Source organism: Oncorhynchus masou, chromosome 19, assembly GCF_036934945.1.
Source record: "Oncorhynchus masou masou isolate Uvic2021 chromosome 19, UVic_Omas_1.1, whole genome shotgun sequence".
NCBI lineage: Eukaryota > Metazoa > Chordata > Actinopteri > Salmoniformes > Salmonidae > Oncorhynchus > Oncorhynchus masou.
The window spans coordinates 37664087-37681775 of record NC_088230.1 but is presented as its reverse complement, the minus strand read 5'-3'; the positions used below and the strand labels follow the sequence as shown (position 1 = coordinate 37681775).

General features: G+C 42.2%; 1 protein-coding gene across 1 annotated transcript in view; it reads left to right on the top strand.

Moving 5' to 3' along the window:
* LOC135505673 (protein-tyrosine kinase 2-beta-like) overlaps positions 1–17689 on the top strand; it is an 89950-nt gene that overhangs the window by 36829 nt on the left and 35432 nt on the right. Inside the window, 12 exon segments of the mRNA XM_064924718.1 lie at positions 365–539; positions 2281–2375; positions 5156–5196; positions 5579–5613; positions 6575–6641; positions 6950–7004; positions 7291–7431; positions 9981–10055; positions 13696–13797; positions 16915–16959; positions 16962–17034; positions 17189–17228. Of these exon segments, the coding sequence (XP_064780790.1) occupies positions 365–539; positions 2281–2375; positions 5156–5196; positions 5579–5613; positions 6575–6641; positions 6950–7004; positions 7291–7431; positions 9981–10055; positions 13696–13797; positions 16915–16959; positions 16962–17034; positions 17189–17228 (944 nt within the window).

Here is a 17689-nt window from a genome sequence, read left to right as displayed (position 1 = left end):
TGACTATCTCCATACTGGTCTCTCTCCTCCAGGCTATAGTACAGTCTATCCTGACCAGTGGTATCATTTTAATAACTGTGACTATCTCCATACTGGTCTCTCTCCTCCAGGCTATAGTACAGTCTATCCTGACCAGTGGTATCATTTTCCAGTATAAAGGCTGTGATGGTCTCTGTACTGAAGCACTCTCTCCTCCAGGCTATCCAGACCTACAGTCTATCCTGACCAGTGGTATCATTTTAATAACTGTGACTAACTCCATACTGGTCTCTCTCCTCCAGGCTATAGTACAGTCTATCCTGACCAGTGGTATCATTTTAATAACTGTGACTATCTCCATACTGGTCTCTCTCCGTCCAGGCAGATAGTACAGTCTATCCTGACCAGTGGTAGACTGGGCCCTAACATCCAGTATAAAGGCTGCTATGGTCTGCTACTGAAGCACCTCAAGTCAGGGGAGCTCCACTGGCTCCATCCAGACCTGACCGTGGGGGAGGTGGAGCAACGCTATGAGAGTCACCACGTGGAGGCAGAGTGGAGGTGAGAGGAGGGGGGAGGGAGGGAGGGGGAGGTGGAGCAACGCTATGAGAGTCACACGTGGAGGCAGAGTGGAGGTGAGAGGAGGGGGGGGGGAGGTGGAGCAACGCTATGAGAGTCACCACGTGGAGGCAGAGTGGAGGTGAGAGGAGGGGGGGGAGGTGGAGCAACGCTATGAGAGTCACCACGTGGAGGCAGAGTGGAGGTGAGAGGAGGGGGAGAGGTGGAGGGGGAAGTGGAGCAACGCTATGAGAGTCACCACGTGGAGGCAGAGTGGAGGTGAGAGGAGGGGGGGGAGGTGGAGCAACGCTATGAGAGTCTCACGTGGAGGCAGAGTGGAGGTGAGAGGTGAGGGAGAGGAGGGGAGAGGAGGGGGAGGTGGAGCAATGCTATGAGAGTCACCACGTGGAGGCAGAGTGGAGGTGAGAGGAGGGGGAGAGGAGGGAGGGGGAGGTGGAGCAACGCTATGAGAGTCATCACGTGGAGGTGAGAGGAGGGGGAGAGGGAGGGGGAGAGGAGGAGGGGGAGGGGAGAGTGGAGCAACGCTATGAGAGTCATCACGTGGAGGTGAGAGGAGGGGGGAGAGGAGGGGGAGGAGGGAGGGGGAGAGGTGGAGCAACGCTATGAGAGTCATCACGTGGAGGCAGAGTGGAGGTGAGAGAGGAGGGGGGAGGAGGGAGGTGGAGGTGGAGCAACGCTATGAGAGTCATCACGTGGAGGTGAGGTGAGGAGGGGGAGAGGAGAGGGGGGGAGGGGAGGTGGAGCAACGTATAATGAGGACCAGGGGGGGGAGGTTTGGCAACTTCCAATATTCTGACCATATGAATAAATGTATATACAATATTCCTGCACGTATGAACACATTTATTTTAGGGCATAAGTGAACCAATGTGGAGACAGCCTTGTTTAAAGTAGTTTAAATGAAGTTTCTGCTTCAACCTCCACTGTAAAATATAAAGTGTTGATGTGGCGCTTTGGTTTCATCACTGGAGGCAGAGGGTCCCTGACCAAGAAAGGGGGAAGGGAGCAACGCTTGAAGTCACTCCTACTCTAAAATATGGGTCGTTCATCAGCTGTAGACTCCTGGTCTAAAATATGAGGGAGTTCATCAGTTGTAGACTGCTACTCTAAAGGCAGAGGTGGACGTTCATCAGTTGAAGACTGCTACTCTAAAGAGAGTCATCACGTTCATCAGTTGAGGCAGACTGCTACTCTAAAATATGGGTCGTTCATCAGTTGTAGACTCCTACTCTAAAATATGGGTCGTTCATCAGTTGTAGACTCCTACTCTAAAATATGGGGGGTTCATCAGCTGTAGACTCCTGGTCTAAAATATGGGTCGTTCATCAGCTGTAGACTCCTACTCTAAAATATGGGTCGTTCATCAGTTGTAGACTGCTACTCTAAAATATGGGCCCATTCATCAGTTGTAGACTCCTGGTCTAAAATATGGGTCGTTCATCAGTTGTAGACTCCTGGTCTAAAATATGGGTCGTTCATCAGTTGTAGACTCCTACTCTAAAATATGGGTGTTCATCAGTTGTAGACTCCTACTCTAAAATATGGCTCGTTCATCAGCTGTAGACTCCTGGTCTAAAATATGGGTCGTTCATCAGTTGTAGACTGCTACTCTAAAGCAGAGGTACGTTCATCAGTTGAAGACTGCTACTCTATAGCAGAGTTACGTTCATCAGTTGAAGACTGCTACTCTGAAATATGGTTATTTTCATCTCTCCAAAATATGGTATGACCTGAGACTCCGCTACATTCCAGTCAACTTCCTGGAAAATATTTAATCAGAAGACAGTACTACACTATGGGTGTATTTCTATCAACAGGTACAAATAGGCAGCATCAGTTGTACTCTGACTATGTAGAGAACATCATTAGTACTCTATGTAGAGAGCACATTAATACTTTGACTATGTAGAGAACACATTAGTACTCTGACTATGGGTCGAACACATTAGTACTCTATGTATGAGTCGCACATTAATACTTTGACTATGTAGAGAACACATTAGTTGTACTCTGACTATGTAGATAACACATTAGTACTCTAAAATATGGGTCGCACATTAATACTTTGACTATGTATATGAGAACACATTAGTACTCTATGTAGAGAACACATGAATACTCTAAAATAGAGAGCACATTAATATTCTGACTATGTAGATAACACATTAGTACTCTGACTATGTAGAGAACACATTAGTACTCTATGTAGAGAACACATTAATACTCTGACTATGTAGAGAACACATTAATACTCTATGTAGAGAACACATTAATACTCTAAAAGTTTAAAGAAGACATTAATACTCTATGTAGAGAACACATTAGTACTCTATGTAGAGAACACATTAATACTCTATGTAGAGAACACATTAATACTCTGACTATGTAGAGAACACATTAATACTCTGACTATGCAGAGAACACATTAATACTCTGACTATGTAGAGAACACATTAATACTCTGATGTAGAGAACACATTAATACTCTGACGATGTAGAGAACACATTAATACTCTGACGATGTAGAGAACACATTAATACTCTATGTAGAGAACACATTAATACTCTGACTATGAGAACACATTAATACTCTGACTATGTAGAGAACACATTAATACTCTATGTAGAGAACACATTAATACTCTATGTAGATAACACATTAATACTCTATGTAGAGAACACATTAATACTCTATGTAGAGAACACATTAATACTCTCTGACTATGTAGAGAACACATTAATACTCTATGTAGAGAACACATTAATACTCAGACTATGTAGAGAACACATTAGTACTCTATGTAGAGAACACATTAATACTCTATGTAGAGAACACATTAATACTCTATGTAGAGAACACATTAGTACTCTATGTAGAGAACACATTAATACTCTGATGTAGAGAACACATTAATACTCTGATGTAGAGAACACATTAATACTCTATGTAGAGAACACATTCATACTCTATGTAGAGAACACATTAGTACTCTATGTAGAGAACACATTAATACTCTGACTATGTAGAGAACACATTAGTACTCTATGTAGAGAACACATTAATACTCTATGTAGAGAACACATTAATACTCAGACTATGTAGAGAACACATTAATACTCTATGTAGAGAACACATTAATACTCTATGTAGAGAACACATTAGTACTCTATGTAGAGAACACATTAATACTCTATATGTAGAGAACACATTAATACTCTATGTAGAGAACACATTAATACTCTGACTATGTAGAGAACACATTAATACTCTGACTATGTAGAGAACACATTAATACTCCATGTAGAGAACACATTAATACTCTGACTATGTAGAGAACACATTAATACTCTATGTAGAGAACACATTAATACTCTATGTAGAGAACACATTAATACTCTGTGTAGAGAACACATTAATACTCTGACTATGTAGAGAACACATTAATACTCGGACTATGTAGAGAACACATTAATACTCTGACTATGTAGAGAACACATTAGTACTCTATGTAGAGAACACATTAATACTCTATGTAGAGAACACATTAGTACTCTATGTAGAGAACACATTAATACTCTGACGATGTAGAGAACACATGACTAATTTCCAGAACTTCATCGTCAGTGATAATTCACTGTTTTCTGTTGTCTGTTGTATTGAACTTGTGGTAGTACTGTAGATGCATAGTTACACAATAATAAGGTCTCTGAGACCAGGTTGCGTAAGTAAATCCGAGACACTCGGTTTAATATTACATGTTACGTTTCGTATGGTATGTATTCATTTGTGGATGTCCGTCACCCATTTCATATGATATGTTACAACTTACAATTCACATTATATGTTAAAGAATTTGCAAAAATGTATATGTTATGAATTCTAGCTAGGTGGCTAACATTAGCTAGGTTTAGTTAGGTTTAATCTAACTCCTAAGTTTAGGAGTTAGATTAAAAGGTTAAGGTTATAGTTAGAGGAAGGGTTAGCTGACATGCTAAGTGGTTGCAAAGTTGCTAAAAAGTAGTAAGTAGTTGAAAAATGGCTAATTATATAAAGTTGTCCATGATGGGACCTTTTGGATTGCTAGACGTTCACGTTATACACCTACCCATCTAACCCAACCAACCACCCTACTTTGGTTTAAGCCATCTGTCTTTGTATATTAACAGCAAACATAACATACCATACTAATATGAGTGTCCCGGATTTACATGTACTATGTTACGTCTAGACTATGAGACCAGGCTGAGTGACTTCATAACAGTTAATAACGTGTTCTCTCGATATTGCCTGTGTTAGGTGTGTAGTGACTACATGTAGATAACAATGAAAGAGTTCTCTCGATATTGCCTGTGTTAGGTGCGTAGTGACTACATGTAGATAACAATGAACGTGTTCTCTCGATATTGCCTGTGTTAGGTGCGTAGTGACTACATGTAGATAACAATGAACGTGTTCTCTCGATATTGCCTGTGTTAGGTGTGTAGTGACTACATGTAGATAACGATGAACGTGTTCTCTCGATATTGCCTGTGTTAGGTGCGTAGTGACTACATGTAGATAACAATGAACGTGTTCTCTCGATATTGTCTGTGTTAGGTGCGTAGTGACTACATGCAGTACCATGAACGTGTTCTCTCGTCATTGCCGGTGTTAGGTGCAGCTGGGCTGTCATGTAGATAACAATGAACGTGTTCTCTCGATGTATCCTGTGTTAGGTGTATGACTACATGTAGATAACAATGAACGTGTTCTCTTATGTATCCCTGTGTTATGTATGACTACTTGTAGATAAAAATGAATCGTGTTCTCTGTATCCCTGTGTTATGCATAGTGACTACATGTATGTAACCTCTTGTATGTATCTCTTGTATCCTTGTTATGTATGACAACATGTAGATAACAATGAATGTTCTCTCTATTGTCTGTGTTATGTATGACTACATGTAGATAAAAATCCTCTGTTCTCTTATGTATCCTGTGTTATGCGTATGACTACATGCAGTACCATGCCAGTATCAGTGATGGGATGGCCCTGCAGCTGGGCTGTCTGGAGATGGTATCCTTTCCTTATGTATCCTCTTGTATGTATCCTCTTGTATGTATCCTCTTGTATCCTTATGTATCCTCTTGTATGTATCCTCTTGTATGTATCCTCTTGTATGTATCCTCTTGTATCCTTATGTATCCTCTTGTATCCTTATGTACCCTCTTATGAATCCTCTTGTATGTATCCTCTTGTATCATTATGTATCCTCTTGTATGAATCCTCTTGTATCCTTATGCATCCTCTTGTATGTATCCTCTTGTATCCTTATGTATCCTCTTGTATGTATCCTCTTGTATCCTTATGTAACCTCTTGTATGTATCCTCTTGTATCCTTATGTATCCTCTTGTATGTAGCCTCTTGTATCATTATGTATCCTCTTGTATGTATCCTCTTGTATCCTTATGCATCCTCTTGTATGTATCCTCTTGTATCCTTATGTATCCTCTTGTATGTATCCTCTTGCAATCTTTATGTATCCTCTTGTATGTATCCTCTTGTATCATTATGTATCCTCTTGTATCCTTATGTATCCTCTTGTATGTATCCTCTTGTATCATTATGTATCCTCTTGTATGTATCCTCTTGTATCATTATGTATCCTCTTGTATGTATCCTCTTGTAATCCTTATGTATCCTCTTGTATGTATCCTCTTATGTATCCTCTTGTATGTATCCTCTTGTATGTATCCTCTTGTATGTATCCTCTTGTTAATGTGTAGACGCCATCAACGTCACAGTGGGCTTGTCCGTAGTAGAGCCTCGTATGTCACGCTGTTCTAATTCACGTTTATTTGTCACATGACAGAATACAATGGGTGTAAACGATACAGTGAAATGCTTATAAGCTTTTCCTCCACCATACAGAACATTTTAATAGGATCTTTAAACAAAAATATATATATAAAAAAAAAAGCAGGGAAACATCACTGAGTCGGTTAAAATAAAACAATGTTTATCTGCTTGGTCCTCAGGAGGTTTTATAAAGACATGAACGCTAAAGGTTTGGAGAAGAAGTCCAACTTTGAGTTATTAGAGTAAGTACTTACATTTTACATGTCTGTTGGTAGCAACCTTCATTTACCTACCTTTTCTATCACATTGGTTTGATTGGTTGGTTTATTACCTAACTTTTCTATCACATTGGTTTGATTGGTTGGTTTATTACCTAACTTTTCTATCACATTGGTTTGATTGGTTGGTTTATTACCTAACTTTTCTATCACATTGGTTTGATTGGTTGGTTTAAACTTTTCTATCACTGGTTTGATTGGTTGTTTTTTTACTCTCCACGTTGGTTTGATTGGTTGTTTTATGGTCTGAATTTTTATTTTGACCAATGAAGGAAGGACGTGGGGCTGAACCTGTTCTTCCCACAGGAGCTCATTGACAGCATGAAGGTACATTTATACATTTTGATTTCTACATGATCGTTCAACATGTTATCGGAAGTTTCTACAAAGTTTTTAATAATGAGCCTAGCTGTAACTATTATTTCAGCAAGGAGAATTTCTGATAATTTCTGATAATTTCATTTCTGTTATTTCTGTTCATTTCTGATCATTTCTGGTAATTTTTGATTAATTCTGATCATTTCTATGCTGGCAGCGTCGTTTACCGTGCTGTTTACTATTTGACATCATAGTTAAAATAGGGTTATGAAAATGTTGTGATGTTCTGTCCCAGTCTCGTCCTCTCCGGAAGCTGATCACCCAGACCTTCCAGCAGTACGCTACTCTGAAGGAGGAGGAGTGTATGGTTCGCTTCTTCAAAACACTCACTGAATTCATCAACGTTGATGAGGAGGTCTTCCCCTGCGAACTGGTGGTTCGTGTTGCTGTTGACTTTACAAACAATACAATTTGGAAGGGCCGCACTCAGGTATTTGCAGTCGGTACACAGTCAATACCTGAGTGAGGTCCTGTCAGGACACAGTAAATACCTGAGTGAGGTCCTGTCAGGACACAGTAAATACCTGAGTGAGGTCCTGTCAGGACACAGTAAATATCTGAGTGAGGTCCTGTCAGTACACAGTAAATACCTGAGTGAGGTCCTGTCAGGACACAGTAAATACCTGAGTGAGGTCCTGTCAGGACACAGTAAATACCTGAGTGAGGTCCTGTCAGGACACAGTAAATATCTGAGTGAGGTCCTGTCAGTATGAGGTCCTGTCAGTACACAGTCAATACCTGAGTGAGGTCCTGTCAGTACACAGTAAATACCTGAGTGAGGTCCTGTCAGTACACAGTAAATATCTGAGTGAGGTCCTGTCAGTACACAGTAAATACCTGAGTGAGGTCCTGTCAGTACACAGTAAATACCTGAGTGAGGTCCTGTCAGTACACAGTAAATACCTGAGTGAGGTCCTGTCAGTACACAGTAAATACCTGAGTGAGGTCCTGTCAGGACACAGTAAATACCTGAGTGAGGTCCTGTCAGGACACAGTAAATATCTGAGTGAGGTCCTGTCAGTATGAGGTCCTGTCAGGACACAGTAAATACCTGAGTGAGGTCCTGTCAGTACACAGTAAATACCTGAGTGAGGTCCTGTCAGGACACAGTAAATACCTGAGTGAGGTCCTGTCAGTATGAGGTCCTGTCAGGACACAGTAAATACCTGAGTGAGGTACTGTCAGTACACAGTAAATACCTGAGTGAGGTCCTGTCAGTACACAGTAAATACCTGAGTGAGGTCCTGTCAGTACACAGTAAATACCTGAGTGAGGTCCTGTCAGTACACAGTAAATATCTGAGTGAGGTCCTGTCAGTACACAGTAAATACCTGAGTGAGGTCCTGTCAGTACACAGTAAATACCTGAGTGAGGTCCTGTCAGTACACAGTAAATACCTGAGTGAGGTCCTGTCAGTACACAGTAAATACCTGAGTGAGGTCCTGTCAGGACACAGTAAATACCTGAGTGAGGTCCTGTCAGGACACAGTAAATATCTGAGTGAGGTCCTGTCAGTACACAGTAAATACCTGAGGAGGTCCTGTCAGGACACAGTAAATACCTGAGTGAGGTCCTGTCAGTACACAGTAAATACCTGAGTGAGGTCCTGTCAGTACACAGTAAATACCTGAGTGAGGTCCTGTCAGTACACAGTAAATACCTGAGTGAGGTCCTGTCAGTATGAGGTCCTGTCAGGACACAGTAAATACCTGAGTGAGGTCCTGTCAGTACACAGTAAATACCTGAGTGAGGTCCTGTCAGGACACAGTAAATACCTGAGTGAGGTCCTGTCAGGACACAGTAAATACCTGAGTGAGGTCCTGTCAGTACACAGTAAATATCTGAGTGAGGTCCTGTCAGGACACAGTAAATATCTGAGTGAGGTCCTGTCAGTACACAGTAAATATCTGAGTGAGGTCCTGTCAGAGGTCCTGTCACACAGTAAATACCTGAGTGAGGTCCTGTCAGGACACAGTAAATACCTGAGTGAGGTCCTGTCAGTATGAGGTCCTGTCAGTACACAGTAAATATCTGAGTGAGGTCCTGTCAGTACACAGTAAATACTGAGTGAGGTCCTGTCAGTACACAGTAAATACCTGAGTGAGGTCCTGTCAGTACACAGTAAATACCTGAGTGAGGTCCTGTCAGTACACAGTAAATACCTGAGTGAGGTCCTGTCAGTACACAGTAAATACCTGAGTGAGGTCCTGTCAGGACACAGTAAATACCTGAGTGAGGTCCTGTCAGTACACAGTAAATATCTGAGTGAGGTCCTGTCAGTACACAGTAAATATCTGAGTGAGGTCCTGTCAGGACACAGTAAATACCTGAGTGAGGTCCTGTCAGGACACAGTAAATACCTGAGTGAGGTCCTGTCAGTACACAGTAAATACCTGAGTGAGGTCCTGTCAGTACACAGTAAATACCTGAGTGAGGTCCTGTCAGTATGAGGTCCTGTCAGTAAATACCTGAGTGAGGTCCTGTCAGGACACAGTAAATACCTGAGTGAGGTCCTGTCAGTACACAGTAAATACCTGAGTGAGGTCCTGTCAGTACACAGTAAATACCTGAGTGAGGTCCTGTCAGTACACAGTAAATACCTGAGTGAGGTCCTGTCAGTACACAGTAAATACCTGAGTGAGGTCCTGTCAGTACACAGTAAATACCTGAGTGAGGTCCTGTCAGGACACAGTAAATACCTGAGTGAGGTCCTGTCAGTACGCAGTAAAAACCTATCATCTCATTTTCCTGATCATTTTCCTGATCATACTTTTGGATCACTGCACCACAAATGATGCAATAATCGACAATTAGACATGCTCTGGGTTTTCCTTTTCTCACGGCTCACTTCACAGAAAATATTGTATGAGTCTGAAGTTTGTCAAGACATGAAAGTTATGTTGCAACCCCACTCTTTGTCCACAGCAAGGTTGGAGTCTGTCAGTGGAGCTGGTGATTGGAGCCAGGGGTATTCGCCAACGCACCCATAAAGACTCAGCGGTAAGCATGCAGGGCATTCACCAACCCTCCCATAAAGACTCAGAGGTAAGCATGCAGGGTATTCACCAACCCTCCCATAAAGACTCAGAGGTAAGCATGCAGGGTATTCACCAACCCTCCCATATAGACTCAGAGGTAAGCATGCAGGGTATTCACCAACCCTCCCATATAGACTCAGAGGTAAGCATGCAGGGCATTCACCAACCCTCCCATAAAGACTCAGCGGTAAGCATGCAGGGCATTCGCCAACCCTCCCATAAAGACTCAGCGGTAAGCATGCAGGGCATTCACCCACCCACAAAGACTCAGCGGTAAGCATGCAGGGTATTCACCAACCCTCCCATATAGACTCAGATGTAAGCATGCAGGGTATTCACCAACCCATAAAGACTCAGTGATAAGCATGCAGGGTATTCACCAACCCATAAAGACTCAGAGGTAAGCATGCAGTGCATTCACCAACACCATATAGACTCAGAGGTAAGCATGCAGGGCATTCACCAACCCTCAATATAGACTCAGAGGTAAGCATGCAGGGTATTCACCAACACCCATATAGACTCAGAGGTAAGAATGCAGGGTATTCACCAACCCATAAAGACTCAGAAGTAAGCATGCAGGGCATTCACCAACCCACATATAGACTCAGAGGTAAGCATGCAGGGCATTCACCAACCCACCCATATAGACTCAGAGGTAAGCATGCAGGGCCTTCACCCACCCATATAGACTCAGAGGTAAGCATGCAGGGCCTTCACCAACCCATATAGACTCAGAGGTAAGCATGCAGGGCATTCACCAACCCACCCATATAGACTCAGAGGTAAGCATGCAGGGTATTCACCAACCCACCCATATAGACTCAGAGGTAAGCATGCAGGGCATTCACCAACCCTCCCATATAGACTCAGAGGTAAGCATGCAGGGCCTTCACCAACCCACCCATATAGACTCAGAGGTAAGCATGCAGGGCATTCACCAACCCACCCATATAGACTCAGAGGTAAGAATGCAGGGCATTCACCAACCCACCCAAAGACTCAGAAGTAAGCATGCAGGGCATTCACCAACCCACCCATATAGACTCAGAGGTAAGCATGCAGGGTATTCACCAACCCATATAGACTCAGAGGTAAGCATGCAGGGCATTCACCAACCCACCCATATAGACTCAGAGGTAAGCATGCAGGGTATTCACCAACCCTCACATAAAGACTCAGAGATAAGCATGCAGGGCCTCACCCACCCATATAGACTCAGAGGTAAGCATGCAGGGCCTTCACCCACCCATATAGACTCAGCGGTAAGCATGCAGGGCATTCACCAACCCACCCATATAGACTCAGAGGTAAGCATGCAGGGTATTCACCAACCCACCCATATAGACTCAGAGGTAAGCATGCAGGGTATTCACCAACCCACCCATATAGACTCAGAGGTAAGCATGCATGGTATTCACCAACCCATAAAGACCTTGCACCCCAACCCATATAGACTCAGCGGTAAGCATGCAGGGCATTCACCAACCCACCCATATAGACTCAGAGGTAAGCATGCAGGGTATTCACCAACCCACCCATATGGACTCAGAGGTAAGCATGCAGGGTATTCACCAACCCTCCCATATGGACTCAGAGGTAAGCATGCTGCTATTTCATATGTTGCTATTTGTTCATTTTCATTGCATTGTCGTGAATGATTTCTGGCAGGTATTCTCCTGTTCTTCATGTCCCCATCCTGTGTGGGGTACGGGGTGAAGTTTCCCCCAAGTGCCAGATTAACCATTAGTACGGAAAATGCTAAACTGAACCTTAGTCAGCATCTACTGAGCATTGTGGGGGAAATGTACTTGCTACTGTTGTGATATGTCTCACTTAGCTGAAGAGGAATGCAATGCACTAAAGAGCGTTGCTAAATTACATTTACATTACATTTAAGTCATTTAGCAGAAACTATCCAGAGCGTCAAATTGGTGAATTCACCTTCTGACATCAGTGGAACAGCCACTTTACAATAGTGCAAATGTAAATGTGACTTCACCCTGCACTACACTCTTAGAAAAAAAGGTGCTAACTAGAACCAAAACTGCTCTGCAGCTATCCCCATAGGAGAACCCTTTGAAGAACCCATCGATAGAACTCTTTTGATTCCAGGTAGAACCCTTTTGAGTTCCATGTAATAACCTTTCCACGGAGGGTTCTACATGGCACCCAAAAGAGTTCTACCTGGAACCAAAAAGGGTTCTACCTGGAACCAAAAAGGGTTCTCCTACAGGGACAGCCAAAGAACCCTTTTGGAACCCTTTTTGTCTAAAAGTATAGAGGTTGACACGGGAGTGAAAACCCATTCCTGTCCTGTCTTGTCAATTCTTTTCCCGTTCTGTCCTGACTGAACTTTCCTGTTCTGTCCCTGTGAAACTACTCTCCGTCCCGTGGTAATTTTACACACACAAATCACAAATGCAAAAAAATCATCTCGCCATAGCAACTGCTCCGTTTGGTTACTGTTCGGCGCTCACCAGACAGTATCCTGCCCTGCACACAGCTGATAACAACCACATTATCAGAGTTTGGCAATGAAGGCAGCCCTTCCACTTACCCAGAGTCGGTTGAACTCAATTCATCTCTTGAAGGATTCATTCATTCACTGACTGTACGTTGGCATCTGAGGTAAAGTAGTGATTGCGCTGTGACTATGGCTGTAACTGGAGCGAGGCGTGAGTGTGAGCTGATGGAAGAGGAGGGGTGAAATTACATTAACTAATTTATTAATATTAAGTCAACTATATTAGGCCTATTCACAGTTTTTAAATAAAATCTTCTACACATTACATATTCTCCCCCAAAAACACACACAAAAAAACTGTTTATAACTAGTACTGTCCTGTCCCAAACTTGGTCCCTAGAACCAGAATCCCACAGGACCCCCAATAGTTATTTATTTCACCATCCTTTTTCTCCCCAATTTCGTAATTGTCTCATCGCTGCAACTCCTCAATGGTCTCTGGAGGCAAAGGTTGAGTCTTGCATCCTACGAAACATGACCCGCCAAACCACGCTTCTTTAGCATCCGCCCGCTTAATAACCTGGAAGCCAGATGCACCAATGCGTCGGAGGAAACACTGTTCAACTGACTACCGAGGTCAGCCTGCAGGCTCCGCACCACAAGGCATCGCTAGAGCGCAATGAGCCTAGTAGGTCCTACCGGCCAAACCTTCCCTTAACCCGGACGACGCTGCGGCAATTGTGCTCCGCCCTATGGGACTCCTGATCACAGCTGGTGATACAGCCCGGGATCGAACCAGGGTCCGTAGGGACACCTCTAGCACTGTGCCTTAGTGTGCTGCGCCACTCGGGAGTCATGTTCCCGGGAGTCCTGTCCCCGGTAGTCCTGTCCCCGGTTGTCCTGTCCCCGGGAGTCCTGTCCCCTGGGAGTCCTGTCGCCGGGAGTCCTGTCCCCGGGAGTCCTGTCCCCGGGAGTCCTGTCGCCCGGGAGTCCTGTCGCCCGGGAGTCCTGTCGCCCGGGAGTCCTGTCGCCCGGGAGTCCTGTCGCCCGGGAGTCCTGTTCCCGTGTTAGCCTTTACCCTACACCTGTGGCTGATAAGTGTATCATTTAATTGTGTCTCTCTTATCCCCACCAGCCTGTGTGTCTAGCGGATTTCAAACAGATCAAGAGCATCAAGTGTTCATCTCAGAGTGACGGCAAAGCCCTCCTCAACCTGGACATAGACGGAGCCAGACAGGTACACATTAAAATAGATAAAGAAAACGTGTATTAGTACTGCTTAATCAGAACATGGACCGAGTCAGTCAAGTAAAACAAGATAGTGAGGCCTGGGCCAACATTCACAAAGAGACTCGGAGTAGGACTGCTGATATAGGAACAGTATTGCCTTTTAGATCGTAATGAATAAGGTTATATGGACAGTGGGGACCTGATCTTAGATCACAATGAAAAAGGTTGTATGAACATGGGGGAACCTGATCCTAGATCAGCACAACTACTCTGAGACATAATGCATACAGGCTCTGAATTCTAACATTCTAACATTATGAATACTGGCTCTGAATTCTAACATTCTAACATTATGAAAAGGCTCTGAATTCTAACATTCTAACATTATGAAAAGGCTCTGAATTCTAACATTCTAACATTATGAAAAGGCTCTGAATTCTAACATTCTAACATTATGAATACAGGCTCTGAATTCTGACTTCTAGACATTATGAATACAGGCTCTGAATTCTGACTAGAGACGTAATGAATACAGGCTCTGAATTCTAACTAGAGACATAATGAATACAGGCTCTGAATTCTAACATTCTAACATTATGAATACAGGCTCTGAATTCTAACTAGACATAATGAATACAGGCTCTGAATTCTAACATTCTAACATTATGAATACAGGCTCTGAATTCTAACATTATGAATACAGGCTCTGAATTCTAACATTCTAACATTATGAATACTGGCTCTGAATTCTAACATTCTAACATTATGAAAAGGCTCTGAATTCTAACATTCTAACATTATGAAAAGGCTCTGAATTCTAACATTCTAACATTATGAATACAGGCTCGGAATTCTAACATTCTAACTGTCAGGACACGGTTACGAACCTGGGTCTCCGGAGTGAGAAACAGTCACTTAACCAACTGAGCCATGAATAGTCAGCAGAACCCAGAAGATGAGGCAGACACAGCAGTACTTAAGACGGTGTATTTAATAAAGTAAAAAGGAGAAGTCCTTCAATACAAAAATAGTAAATCCAAAAGGTGGTAGGAATAGCACAAAAAGCCTTAAGAGATCCTCAAAAACAAAAACAGAATTCCACAAGAGCATCCACCGGAATCGACAAGAATACACAGAACACTAGGGCTGGGTGCTAACATACAAACACAGAGCACAGAACTGAGGGAAACTAAGGGTTTAAATACAATCAGGGGAAACGAGGCACAGGTGCAAATAATAATGGGGAACAAGGGAAAAAACATAAGGTCAAAAAGCACAATGGGGGCATCTAGTGACCAAAACCCGGAACAACCCTGGCCAAATCCTGACACTAACATTATGAAAACAGGCTCTGAATTCTAACATTCTAACATTATGAAAAGGCTCTGAATTCTAACATTCTAACATTATGAATACAGGCTCTGAATTCTGACTAGAGACGTAATGAATACAGGCTCTGAATTCTGACTAGAGACGTAATGAATACAGGCTCTGAATTCTGACTAGAGACATAATGAATACAGGCTCTGAATTCTAACTAGAGACACAATGAATACAGGCTCTGAATTCTAACATTCTAACATTATGAATATAGGCTCTGAATTCTAACATTCTAACATTATGAATACAGGCTCTGAATTCTAACATTCTAACATTATGAATACAGGCTCTGAAATCTGACTCGAGACGTAATGAATACAGGCTCTGAATTCTGACTAGAGACATAATCTCCCTCAATAGCTTTAAGCACCAACTGTCAGAGCAGCTCACAGATTACTGCACCTGTACATAGCCCACCTATATTTTAGCCCAAACAACTACCTCTTTCCCTACTGTATTTAATTTAATTGATTTATTTTACTCCTTTGCACCCCATTATTTTTATTTCTACTTTGCACATTGCAAATCTACCATTCCAGTGTTTTACTTGCTATATTGTATTTACTTTGCCACCATGGCCTTTTTTGCCTTTACCTCCCTTATCTCACCTCATTTGCTCACATCGTAGATATACTTGTTTCTACTGTATTATTGACTGTATGTTTGTTTTACTCCATGTGTAACTCTGTGTCGTTGTATGTGTCGAACTGCTTTGCTTTATCTTGGCCAGGTCGCAATTGTAAATGAGAACTTGTTCTCAACTTGCCTACCTGGTTAAATAAAGGTGAAAAAAAAATAATAATAATAATAATAATGAATACAGGCTCTGAATTCTAACTAGATACATAATGAATACAGGCTCTGAATTCTAGAGACACAATGAATACAGGCTCTGAATTCTAACTAGAAACATAATGAATACAGGCTCTGAATTCTAACATTCTAACATAATGAATACAGGCTCTGAATTCAACATTCTAACATAATGAATACAGGCTCTGAATTCTAACATTCTAACATTATGAATACAGGCTCTGAATTCTAACTAGAAACATAATGAATACAGGCTCTGAATTCTAACATTCAGGCTAACATAATGAATACAGGCTCTGAATTCTAACATTCTAACATAATGAATACAGGCTCTGAATTCTAACATTCTAACATAATGAATACAGGCTCTGAATTCTAACATTCTAACATAATGAATACAGGCTCTGAATTCAACATAATGAATACAGGCTCTGAATTCTAACATTCTAACATTATGAATACAGGCTCTGAATCCTAACTAGAGACATAATGAATACAGGCTCTGAATTCTAACATTATGAATACAGGCTCTGAATTCTAACTAGAGACATAATGAATACAGGCTCTGAATTCTAACATTCTAACATAATGAATACAGGCTCTGAATTCTAACATTCTAACATAATGAATACAGGCTCTGAATTCTAACATTCTAACATTATGAATACAGGCTCTGAATTCTAACTAGAGACATAATGAATACAGGCTCTGAATTCTAACTAGAGAGCTGTGTCCGTAAGTCTTTTTTTTACAAAACATTTTGATTGATGTGATCGTTGAGTTAAAAGCCTGCATCTTAATTAAATATTTTGCCCTGAAAGCCTATCGGTCTATCACCCCTATGACATTATAATGTTTGTATAGTGTTTGTAATGTGATTATAATTGCAGTTATTGTCATTGACGTGAATGGTTTGTATCTTCTTCGTCAGCCTCTGTCTATCAATGTGACTAAGTTTGCGATGGCAGAAAACATGGTGTGGACCTTATTGACGGTTACTGCCGCTCTGAGCACGCCACTGACGAGTCGTTCATCGCTAGACCAAACAAAGGTAAGGGGGACAGGAAGTCCCGGCCCTGAGCATTTTATGGTAGGAGAAGCACCAGGGGGGAAACACTGAAAGAGTGCATCACAACGGTCTAATACCATTTTCTCATCCCTCGTAAGTCTATTGAACCAATGTGACTTCTCATGTGACTCCACAGATGCCAATTTACGAAGTTCCCTGCCAGACCTTCCCACGAAGTGAGTGGATTCACTTTCTCTTGAACAAGGCTTAATATTTTGGGCTTTTGTGTCATTTCCATAACAAGTCGTTTTGCTGAAACTAAACTGGAATATTTAGTACTTGTTGAAACATGGGATGCACTGGGCATGATGCTGTCAGATTGCATGTCTCTGTGATACATCTGTGTTACTAGACATGATGCTGTCAGATAGATGTATCATAGAGACAGGCAGTGTTACTGTCAGATGTGATGCTGTCAGATAGATGTATCATAGAGACAGGCAGTGTTACTAGACATGATGCTGTCAGATAGATGTATCACAGAGACAGGCAGTGTTACTAGACATGATGCTGTCAGATAGATGTATCATAGAGACAGGCAGTGTTACTAGACATGATGCTGTCAGATAGATGTATCACAGAGACAGGCAGTGTTACTAGACATGATGCTGTCAGATAGATGTATCACAGAGACAGG